Genomic DNA, 11,998 nt, shown 5'->3' with positions numbered 1-11,998 from the left:
ATTGCCACGTGACACTGGAAACCAGAATTATTTCCATTCACAGGCTTTTCCCATTTTCACTGTGAAAGGATATGAAGTATTCAAGCATTCTGCAATTATTTTTGAAGCAATATTCAGATGCCTCAATGTAGATTGACATTACTGGGGTATATCAAATGCCCTCCCCCCCATTTTGAAAAACACAACTAATTGATATGGTATAAAATGCACTTTAAAATAGTTTACTAAGTGAGAAGATAAGAGTTACCTCTTCAGCCTCCTCCTCAGTGCATCTGAACAGAACTATGTGATGAGATATGTATGAAGGCCTCCAACACTTGCTTCTACAGCCTGTGTCTCCCCTCTTGATTGAATTGAGCAGGGATCTTTTATATACCACATGAAAAACCAGGAATCTATGCCCTGAAAAGCCAAATTCTGCATGCTCACCCCAATGCAAAATGCATAAATTATGCAAATCTCATTAGACTAGTAAGCCAAATATGCATCTTAGAGACAAAATTCTGTCCAGCTTCAATAGAAATGGCAACCCATTTATTTTAGACACTGCCACCCATTCTAGTCTAGGAACTCAAACGGCAAAGAAAACACGATAATGAAGAAGGATGGATGAGAGGATTGCATGAAATATTATTCAGCAGTGAGGGAGGGCAAATTGAACAGTATAAAGGATGTGGAACAAGAAATTGTAAAGATAAGCTATTTTTCAACCTGGAAGCTGAAAGCCTCTCCCAGACCTCTAGTCTTAGAGGTCAGTAGACCCTGTCTCCACTTTTTAAAGCTCATCTCCTCATCCATGAGGATTAGAAACATGCTAATTTTAAAAACGGAAGTCAAGATTTGAAGAATGTGATGCATGCACTTTCTGCAGAGCTATTTTTCAACTTGCCATGTGATTATACCATGCAGTAAGTTAGTTCCCTGGTTATGTGGAGACTGCCCTCTAAGGTTTGCACTACAGAGGAGTAAGGAACCTACAATAATCTGTTTACCCGTCTCCTCATGACCCTTGAAGTAGTTAACTGGGTGGGGGACACCTTCCTGCCCAATTGAAAAACCAACGTAACAAACGTACCTATTGGGTTGCATGTGATAATGCAAGTCAGATGCTATCTTTCTGAGAGCGCACCCTGTTCAGCAGTCTGAGTTCTTTCAGCTTTGGAGTCCATTTCCAATACCATGGATTAAAGAATGACTTAGAAGCTGAAATACAATCAAGATCTCTCAGGGCAGCCACCTATACACTACAAAGGAACAACTGGAAACATTTCCTTTGCCACATCTGCTAGCAACATATATTATTTTCCCCTGCATCCTGAGTTAGTCAGCTGTGCTAGAGAAAAAAATTAAGCAATTGTTGATGGTCCAAATCATTTGCCTTTTCCCACTTAAATAAGGAATGAAGAATATGTACTAAAGTGCTTTATGCGAACCACATCAGTACATTACCAAAACAAAAATATTCTAGTTCTAAATGGGGGACAAAATCTGCATTCTAAATACAAAGCAAGATTGTTAACAATCTATATGCAATAAAGAATCAAGAGAAATAACTTCTCCCTTGTCTTTTTTCAATTTTTTGTAAAAAAAAAGTGCAGTCAAAATAAATGCAGTAGGTGAGAGTTGGATTGAGGCAGGCCATCAGTGATAATGTGCAAATGTGTGTCTTAGCAGTTCGTCTGCGGATGGTCGCAACTTAGCCTCAATAAAAATCCGCTTTAGGAAATCCCGACCGTGGTCTGAGACGTGAGGTGGCAGCTGGGGATTGGTTGGCTGGGTGGCAATTTTAAAGATGGCAGCCATTGCTTCAAATTCTGCCCAAGGCGGTTTCTCAGTGAGCATTTCCACCACTGTACAGCCTACACTCCTGCAAACAGGCAAAAATGACAAGTGCATTAATACTGGCCAATAGCTTCCCCATGCAGAAAGGAGCAGACAAGTATGCTTAAAAACACACTCTTTCAGTTCAAAAAGCAACATTTATTGAGCACATAATCTGAAGCTGAAGGAATTATGTTAACTATTACAACATAATAATTGTCTTGCTGGATCAAATGGTCAACATACAACTAATACCTATCTGCAATGAAAATGCTTTTAATATATTCCTTGCGCCCCTGGTGGCGCCACCTTGCGCCCCTGGTGGCGCAGTGGTAAAACTGCCGCCCTATAACCAGAAGGTTACAAGTTCGATCCTGACCAGGGGCTCAAGGTTGACTCAGCCTTCCATCCTTCCGAGGTCGGTAAAATGAGTACCCAGAATGTTGGGGGGCAATATGCTAAATCATTGTAAACCACTTAGAGAGCTTCCAGCTATAGAGCGGTATATAAATGTAAGTGCTATTGCTATATTCAGAGTAATTGGACACATTGATTTAAAATTCTGATGCCAGCTATAATATTATGCACTGGAACCCAATGAATATTCAAAGCGGTGGGTGGATGCCTGGAATTACTAGTTTATTATTACTATAATTAGCTATTGTGGCAGTGGCATGTGGCAAACCTATCCTCCCATTATTCACCCTCCAAGCAAGAGCAAAGACCTAAAGCTACAATCTTCCCCAGCAAACCATGAAACTATGCATCATCAAAGATCATCATTAAGGGATGATCCAACACCAGACCTTATCCCTATAGAAATTATATGGAATCAAAAGAGGGTGATGTCAGCATCTACAGGAAGATGCAGCCTTTTTCCAAGCCCTGGTTTTGAGATCTGATCCTTTCCTAGGTCTGTGAACTCTCTTGTATCTGAATATCTGCAGTGTATATTTTGACTGCTCTAGACTCCAGAATTCTGTTTTTCAATTCTTTATCAGAATTGTTTCACAGAACTGAATCAACAGGGTCGGTAACAGGACCATGCATTTCCTTCCTTCTCTTCATAAACTTTTAAACTAAGTTCATGACTAAGAGCACAACACAGAGCACAAACAAGCATATAGTGAAATGGTTGAAATGCTACTTAGTGATAAGGTCCTGGGCAAATATCTTTCATCAGACTAACATACCAGATATCTGCTTTCCTCCCATACCCTTCTCCACTGATAACTTCTGGACTCATCCAGTATGGAGTTCCTGTGGCAGACTTCATTCCAGTGCCAGACAGACAGATCGTCTGTAACCGTTTGCTGGCACCAAAATCACCCAACTTAACATTGCCTGCAGGGTCCCGGAGAATATTTGCTCCTGAAAAATAAACACAACACAATTTGCTGCATATTTGATAGTAAACTGATATCTGCAGTACACATGTACTTCCATAGAGACAGCAGACTTTTGAATGAAACAACGTTTAACCCTTTCAACTACACAGCCTTAGGCTTGAGCTCCACAAAAAAACTAGACTTCGCAGACTAGATCTCAAAAAACTATAGACTTCCCAGGCTACATCTATCCAGCAGATGTCTTGTTGTCCTTTCTACAGATGCAAACATCCCCAGTTCAAAATTTCATCTCTGCCATATACTCACTTGATGCCTCAGGCATGCCACTATTCTTTCAACCTTGGTTCTCCATCTGCAATATGGGAATAATACTGGCCTACTCTACAGAAGTGTTAAATATTACTGAGCTAACAACATAGATGAAGCTCTTCAAACACTAAGAAAAACACTATATAATACATAAAACCCAACTAATGACACTATTTGATAGTGTTATTTAATAATCATGTTGGTGAGGCAAATGCTTCCAACCACAGCTTTTGCTTTGGTGTTCTTAGTAGAGGAAAAGCATTTAAGAATGCATAAAAGGAAAGTGAGTCACTCACTGGCCCTATGATTAACCATCTTAATTGGTTAATCATAGTGCCACTGAAATCAATGAGACAAGCAAGTCATGACTAACTGAAGTCCCATTAAGTTTATGTTTAAGTTTTGGATGCTGCCCAATGTTTGCTTCTCAACTTGAAACACTGCCCGCTAAAAATATTTCTTACTGTAGGAGCATTCCAATAGAAAGTTGATTTGTTTTCAGTGGCTCTATCAAAAAATGGTTACTTATTTACAATGAGACAAGTAGACCCCAATGCCCCCATTACCTTTAATATCTCTATGTACAATCATGTTACTGTGCAAATAGTGAACACCTTCCAAGATCTGACGAGTATACTTCCGAGTCACATTTTCTGTAAGGGCGCCATACGCCTTCAACTGGTCTTTAATTGAGCCCTACGGGTACAGAAATAATTAACTGTTGTAGTACCATGTATTCCTATGTGAAAATAATAGAACTGTGTCTCGAGAAGACCATAATAATAGAACTGTGTCTCGAGAAGAGCCCCTGGTGGCGCAGTGGTAAAACTGCCGCCCTGTAACCAGAAGGTTACAAGTTCAATCCTGACCAGGGGCTCAAGGTTGACTCAGCCTTCCATCCTTCCAAGGTCGGTAAAATGAGTACCCAGAATGTTGGGGGCAATATGCTAAATCATTGTAAACCGCTTAGAGAGCTCCGGCTATAAAGCGGTATATAAATGTAAGTGCTATTGCTATTGCTAGTAAGTGCTATAAAAGGGGAAAAAATACATTTAGGGGTTTTCCAGATTTATAGACGCAATCATCTATCACAGAGGTCTGCAACATGCAGCTCATGAGCCCCATGAGACTGAGGACATATATGCAGCTTTCTTAATACAATTCATAGAAAATAAAAAGTCATATTGAACCTATCCTGGCACTATGACATAATCCCCATTCAGCCATGAAACTAGCTGGATGACTCTGGGCTAGCCACTTCTCTCTCAACCTAACCTACTTCACAGGGTTGTTGTGAAAGAGAAACCTAAATATGTAGTACACCGCTCTGGGCTCCTTGGAGGAAGAACAGGATATCAAATGTAAAAAAAAAAAACCAATTAAAATAATTAAATAAAATAAAATAAGTGGTTTTTAAAATTGAGGATCTAAAAAAAACACCCCCAAAACCGACTAGACCAGTGTTCTAATTTTTTTCATCTGTGTGCAGAATAAATTTTGTTTTGGGCGGCAGTATCAAGGCAGTGTGTGTGTGTGTGTGCACATGCATTCAGAGGGGGGCATTCCTGATTCAACCTGAGTGGACATCAAAAAATGTGTGATCGTGTATACACGCGCATGCCTTGGAGGGAACACTGGACCAGACAAAATATTTGGAATTGTCTACTGGACACGTACAGTGAACTGAAGGAGTTTGGACTTCTCTCAATCTTGACATACTTTTGTGAGCAAGTGTTTTCTAAGATGAATTTAATAAAAATCACTCCCCATCTGTCGCACAGGTAAACCTGAGGAGAGATAGCTTGAAAGACTCGTATTGCTGCAGTTAATGAAAGACTGGAGAAGAGAGTTGCAACGTCCTCTAGGGGAACCAGCATTCTCACTAAACGTTCCTTATAAGGTAAAGCTCTAGAAAATCTGAAATGTGGCTCTTTGCAGGCACAAACCCAGCAGTGTGTTGCACAAAGGCCACAAAGAACAGAACAGAAGGGGCTTAGTATGAGCTACATTTGAATTCCCTACACTTTTTTCCTCTCTTCCTTACATCAGTCACAATTAATATTGATTAGTCATGTTTGTGTGTGTACAGTACACATTATATGCACATATGTGTGAGGTGGCTCCTAAAATATTTTGGTAAAAGACCAAAAAATTAAATTAAAATGGTTATTCTTTGAAAGGGTGCAGACCCCTTATCTAAACCTCTTACCATCTGGCCTTCTCACACTAGCACTAAATGAAAATGTGAAGCTTGAAAGCTTTTTGGAAACAAAAGGCTATATCGTAAAGTGTCACTCCATGCATGGAAGAAGTTCTGCTTGCACAAGGGGAGGGGGGGGAAGTGATTTTCACTACTCTTCCCCTTCTCTGTGCAGCTCCTGCACTCTTCCAAAATCTGGACCATCTCCCTACTCTCTTAATCGGATGGCAACATGAAGAACTTCATGAGGAACTGAAACAAAGAAAATTCCCTCTTGCATGTGGAATTTTCTGTTTGTGAAATACCACTTTAAGATACAACACTATATAATTTTCCTTTGGGTTGTAACTACGTGCTAAAAAACCTTTTCAACTATGCAATACTGCTGAAAGATGTAACAGTAGCAACACTTATTTTAAACCAAGTGTATCAATACAGAAAGCTTGACTTCCTCCAAAGTTCAGGGAATCATGAATGCAGCAAGCTGTACACAACTAATGTGCTAGCTAGGACAGGCTGCATTCACAGTAATACAAACAGGCTAATGCATAAGGTTCCACATGCTTTATGCTGCTGGATGTTTTTCCTTCCATGAAGTGGCCTACTGCACCCTTCCTTCATGTAGTAACTCGTCTCCATATGCAGATTTCCGTCACTAAACAATACTCAGCTAGCTTATATATCCGAGAGGCCAAAGAGCAGTACAATTTGGAAAGTGATCAGTAATAGTTAAGCAAAAGGTGTACTGAATCAGAGATTTTAAAATTATGAAGTAGACACACTAAACTGTTCACAATAATCACAGCTTGGAAGTGACATTTAAACATATCTTATATGCTAGGCTTCTTTACAATCAGTTGAAAATGCTAAACATCCTTTCATGATCACATGGGAACGCCAAGAAAGAAAGATACATTATTCTTGCTATACTGTGGTTGGATATATGAAAAACAAACTACAGATCCTTTGTGCTGGCACAACTGGTGAATTCGAGTTGCTGCTGAAGTCAGTAAGAGACAATTACAGGGCCTTTTCCCTGGCATACAATGGTATCCTCTCTGGATTGGCAATATTGAATATTGTCAAGCAGGCTAGTAACAAAATATCACCATATTTGCAAAACTGATGCGTGTTTGCACACATGAGCTCTGTGGAAATTACTTTCTACCACAGATCTCCAGCTTACCCCTGGCATATATTCCATGAATATAGAGAGTGTTCTTTCAGGAGGGTCCCTCAAGCAGCCATAATACTGAACAATTCTCTCATGAAGCAGGTTTTTCAGCAACTGAATCTCACATTCAAGTGCATTTACCTCCTGAAAAGTAAAAGCACAAGAAAACTTATCAGAATCAGGAAGGTGATCCTAAAAGTTCCAATTTGAACAAAACAAATAGGTTTCATTTTTCTGTTTCAAATGCAAACTAAATGACAAAGCAGCCATAAGGTTTAGGCTAGATGGTGCGCCTCTCAATATTATTTTCTTACCTTGCTGGTCTCTGGGCTGTCAGGATCGAACTGAACTTGTTTAACAGCTAGTTCTCGTCCTGTGTCTGCATCATAGCATAGGTAAACTCTGCCAAATGCACCCTGGCCCAGCAGTTTACCAAGTCTCCAATTAGTTGGAGCTCGTGGTGCTGAAAATAGAATTTGTATGTATTCTATTACTCAAGGAAAACAACATAACATCCAGAAAGTGTAACAATTATTTATCAGATAAGTAGTAAGGCCTAAAACATACAATACATTTTAAAATCTAAATATTTGAAGGGAACTTGATTTATCAAATGTATATACCGCCTGACTCCAAAGGCTCTAGGTGGTTACTCTGTGGTGAGGGGAACAATCCATAGTCATTATTAAGAGCCCAAGTCACACGCTAACCTAAACTATCTTTGTACTGCTCACTTTACTATGACCACACAAGCTTAAAATTCACACGTTCTCATTTAGGTGGTCTGCAGACTAAGCAGCTCATCATCATGAAGTAAAGCACATTCATCTTTTCAACAACGCAAAACCAATACCACCATGATGCTTCAATAAACACGACAATTTCATTAATGCACTGATACCTCCTGAAAATGGAACCATACAATGAAGGATAGAATATTGTGGACTCATGTGCGCCACAATTTTGAACCTAAAAGGGACCTAACAGACACGGACATTAAACAGACACTTATATCAATGCGTTCAGTTAAACAATTAAGACTGCTTAGTAACACAGAACTTGGCAACTTTACTCTATTCCTTAGCCAAGCATCAGAAAAGCGTTTACACACTACAACAGTTCCCTCTCACCACAAACAGCAGCATACCAAAAAAAAACCTCCAAATACATATGTTACATATACACAGTACATTTCCTATTTTCCCCACAAACTGCCAAAATTCAGTCAGACACAGTATCTCTTTATGTTTTATTTCTTTGTAAGAGTACATACACCTAGAGTCCTGAACAGAGGCTCCACTCAGGATGTAGTGTGGTTTGCATTACCTGGTTCTTACCTGAACCTGTGACCTCTACCAAGACAGACAGCTAGTACTAGGCCAGAGGAACGTCTCTGATCAGGTAATGCAAACTGCACCTCATGCTGAGTAAAGCCTCTCTTTTAGGGTTCCACTTACAGCAGCTGCAGACTTCCACATGTTGTTCTTTGTGATTACCCCTGCTAACTTGACAAAGAGGCATCTTAAAACGTGGTGATTCTCTTTATTTAGCAGTGGGAGAGTAACTGGCCCTATCCACCCCCAGCACAGTACCTCCAGTGACTGTTGCTGGTGTCTATTTTGTGTTTCTTTTTAGATTGTGAACCCTTTGGGGACAGAGATCCATCTTATTTATTTGTTATTTCTCTGTGTAAACCACCCTGAGCCATTTTTGGAAGGGCGGTATAGAAATCAAATCAAATAATAATAATAATAATGACATCATCTGGGCAGACTAGCAGATATTACAAAGAACGCTGCCCTTCAGAAGCTTGCTGTTTGAAATTAAATGGTGGAATCTTCCCCAGCCCCAGCCGCTCTGCTCACCCCAACATAGCTTGCTGCTTGACAAGACAGATAATGTACTTCTCTGCAAGTCATTCTTGTGCTGCTTTTTACAGATGTGAAATGCAAACATACAAGCATAGGAACACAGGTGGATACATATGTGTACATGCCTCCTCACTCTAACCCAGAAAAAAGAATAAGAGTGCACAAACAGCCTAAATGCCTCAACAACAGATCTTTATCCATTCTAATGAGCTAGCATACAACACTTGGTGCAGCTTTTTTCCTTACAGCGGCTAGGTGGGCTTATATCCATTACGGTCAGAGTAGGATTGTCTATATCACTTCCTCTTCTCCGCATTCGTCCATCTTCATGTTCTGGAGTGAAAATGCTGCTTCCACTGCTTGTGCTCAATGAGTGATCAGTGGGGCTGAAGCTCACTGGGGACCGTAAACTGTTTCCCTGGGTCCTTCTAGCCCTTGGAAAAGTTTTACGACCTACAGGGATGAATAAAGAAGCCGTCAACAGCAGGATCACAAACTCCCAGGACTGTTTGCATATTCCATTGGTAGCAAGTGACATGAACAGAATGCAGGACAGACAAGGAGCCATCAGTCAAGACTGAGCAGTGCATATCACCTACCATTCATGGATAAAATGAATTCATGTACGACCTCTCTGGATAGCTAAAGAACACTGAGTTATTTTCCAAAGGGAGTACCTAACACTGTTTCTTGGGAAATTGTACTTGCACATCAAGTTTAGCTTTTAAAATCCAATACAGTACATCCTCAGTGGCAATGCATTGTCAATAGCTTTCACACCTTGTCTGACTACAGAATTATCCTTTTGTTCTTTATGCTCTCCCTGCCAAGACTACAAGGACCCAAAGTTTATTATTTATTTATTTGATTTTTATACCGCCCTTCCGAGCTGGCTCAGGGCGGTTTACAATGATAAGCTTTGTTTCCTACTGCACAAACAGCAGATACAGCCCTCCCCCATCCTCAAGCATCCCCTTACTCCATAATTATTTTCTAACAGGAAAAAAAAGAAGAAAGATGGAAGGGAAGATCAAAATAAAAAAACAAGAGACAGAGGAAAACAATCAGGGAATGAAGAAAGGGAGAAATGAGAAAGAGGAAAAACAAGAAAAATGGAGGTGCCTTGCAAAAAATGGGAGAGAAAAAGCAAAGGATCCAATATAGCCAAAAAAGCCAGCGTGGTATAGTGGTTAGAGTGCTGGACTAGGACCGGGGAGACCTGAGTTCAAATCCCCATTCAGCCATGAGACTTGCTGGGTGACTCTGGGCTAGTCACTTCTCTCTCAGCCTAACCTATTTCACAGGGTTGTTGTGAGGAGAAACTTAAGTATGTAGTACACCACTCTGGGCTCCTTGGAGGAAGAGCGGGTTATAAAATGTAAATAATAATAATAATAATAATAATAATAATAATATACTTTTTGAGATAAGGTTATGAAGATTGAAAAAAAGAGGTATTCATCTTTATTTTCTATTTCTTTTTAACAAACAACTGAATTGCTTATTAAAATTCATTAGGACCAATATACAAAAACTTAAGTTTCCAGTGTGCACAAATGCATCCAGCTGCATATCAGAATAAACCTTGTGAGGAGCCACTTCAAATCCTATAGCAAGAGTGTATAGTTATTATTGTTTGGAAGTCACATACAGAACAAGATAGAAATAAAATTCAACAAATGAAATTGCTACACACATTAAACTTGGGTGGATCTGTTCTGTATTTGATTCAGACAAGTTATTTTGGTAGATAGCCAAAGCAACAGATTTCCTCAGGTCTTCAATTGTAAAATCTTCAGTCAAGGGCCCAATAGGTACAAGTGCACATGACCCAACTTTGTGTGCAAGACACTTTTGCTATGTTAGACTTACAACCCTACTGATTTCAAAGGGAGTGCACAGAATTGTGCTATTCATCTTCAAACTGTATCTGGGTCTGATGTTGTTTAAATAGCCACTTTGGTCTGTGGAGCCAACTCTAAGAGTAGGCAAAAGTCAATTTTGGTCCTAAATCCATTCATAAGCAGCTGAGAATGGAGCATTGGTCACTTACCATAAAGGCTTCTTCTTGCAGCTGTATTTGAGGACATTTGAGTGGATTATCCTTTCCACGTGGCTCAAAGCAGGACTATGTGAATTAGATAAGAGCCTTTAACAGCCTGGGAAGGATAAGTCCGTCTAATTCTTTTAGGCCAAGAATTAGTGAAATTGAAGTAACCCTTGGAAAGACGTAAAAATAACAACCATAACACAAAACAGGTGAGGTAACATCTCTGAGTAGAGGGGGAAAAACCCCAAATCTTGCCTCCCAATTTCCCATGAGTAGGTGCGAGCATTCTGTGGGTAGGTCCAGATGTCCTTGAATACAGCTGCAAGAAGAAGCCTTCATGGTAAGTGACCAATGCTCCATTCTCTGCAGCTGTATTTGAGAACATCTGAGTGGGACATACCACAGCACAGCCCTAAGAACCACTAATTGGGAGGGAACCCTCACACCTACTCAGGGGGAAGGACTTACTGGAAGGCCAGTTTGCCAAAGGCTGCATGAGCTGAGGCATAAGAGTCCAGCTTATAGTGTCTCATAAAAGTAGAGAGTGCCTCCCACGTGGCAGCCTGAAATATCTCATGAATAGGAGAATTTGCAGAGAATGCCCCCGATGTAGCAGCCGCTCTTGTGGAGTGTGCAAAAATCCTGCTAGGAGCTATGCTATGTTGAGTCTCATAGGCTAATGATATACACACCTTGATCCACTGGGCTATGGTTGATGATGAGATTGGTTGGTCCATTGAACCTGGATGAAAAGAGATAAATGAAGATTTTGTCACTCCAATTTGCTTCACACGCTGTAGGTATATCTTGACGCACCTGTGTACATTCAGTTTATGCCATGTCTTTTTACTGGTTTAGGACAAGAGGAGGGCAACATGATGTCTTGTGACTGATGAAAAACTGAAGATACTTTGGGGTGCCGAAAGTATCAGGGATGAGCCTGAGTTCTTGGAGAAAATGCATAGGTTCGTCTGAGCAGACAATGCCCTGAGCTCTGACACTCTTCAAGCTGACATAATCACTATTAAAAAGGCTACTTTGAATGACAAAATTCGTAGTGGAGTGGTCTTTAAGAGGCTCAAAGAGGCTTTAAGGTGACATCTGGAGTGCTTTCAGAACCACGTGAAGGTTCCAAGAAGGAAACCGGTGAAGTGCAAGGGGAGCCAGCAATGTTGTGCCTCTGAGAAAACATTTCAGATGTGGGTGCAATTGTAATGAATTTCT

The 11,998-nt window shown here is 40.3% G+C and overlaps 1 protein-coding gene across 5 annotated transcripts in view; it reads right to left on the bottom strand.

Annotated features, from left to right (window-relative positions):
- Positions 1-1,267: 1,267 nt before the first annotated feature.
- MAP3K2 (mitogen-activated protein kinase kinase kinase 2) overlaps positions 1,268-11,998 on the bottom strand; it is a 56,431-nt gene continuing 45,700 nt past the window's right edge. For all 5 annotated transcript variants that reach the window (XM_053297668.1, XM_053297642.1, XM_053297658.1 and 2 more), the window contains 6 exons: positions 8,971-9,177; positions 7,168-7,316; positions 6,866-6,997; positions 4,046-4,175; positions 3,015-3,192; positions 1,268-1,867 (listed from right to left, as the gene is read on the bottom strand). In XM_053297668.1, the coding sequence (XP_053153643.1) occupies positions 1,642-1,867; positions 3,015-3,192; positions 4,046-4,175; positions 6,866-6,997; positions 7,168-7,316; positions 8,971-9,177 (1,022 nt within the window). In that variant the 3' untranslated portion in view covers positions 1,268-1,641. The remainder of the gene's footprint in view (positions 1,868-3,014; positions 3,193-4,045; positions 4,176-6,865; positions 6,998-7,167; positions 7,317-8,970; positions 9,178-11,998) is intronic.

The sequence above is a fragment of the Hemicordylus capensis genome, chromosome 1 (genome assembly GCF_027244095.1).
Source record: "Hemicordylus capensis ecotype Gifberg chromosome 1, rHemCap1.1.pri, whole genome shotgun sequence".
Taxonomy (NCBI): Eukaryota; Metazoa; Chordata; class Lepidosauria; order Squamata; family Cordylidae; genus Hemicordylus; species Hemicordylus capensis.
The sequence above is the reverse complement of the archived record's forward strand: the minus strand, read 5'-3'. Positions and strand labels throughout refer to the sequence as shown.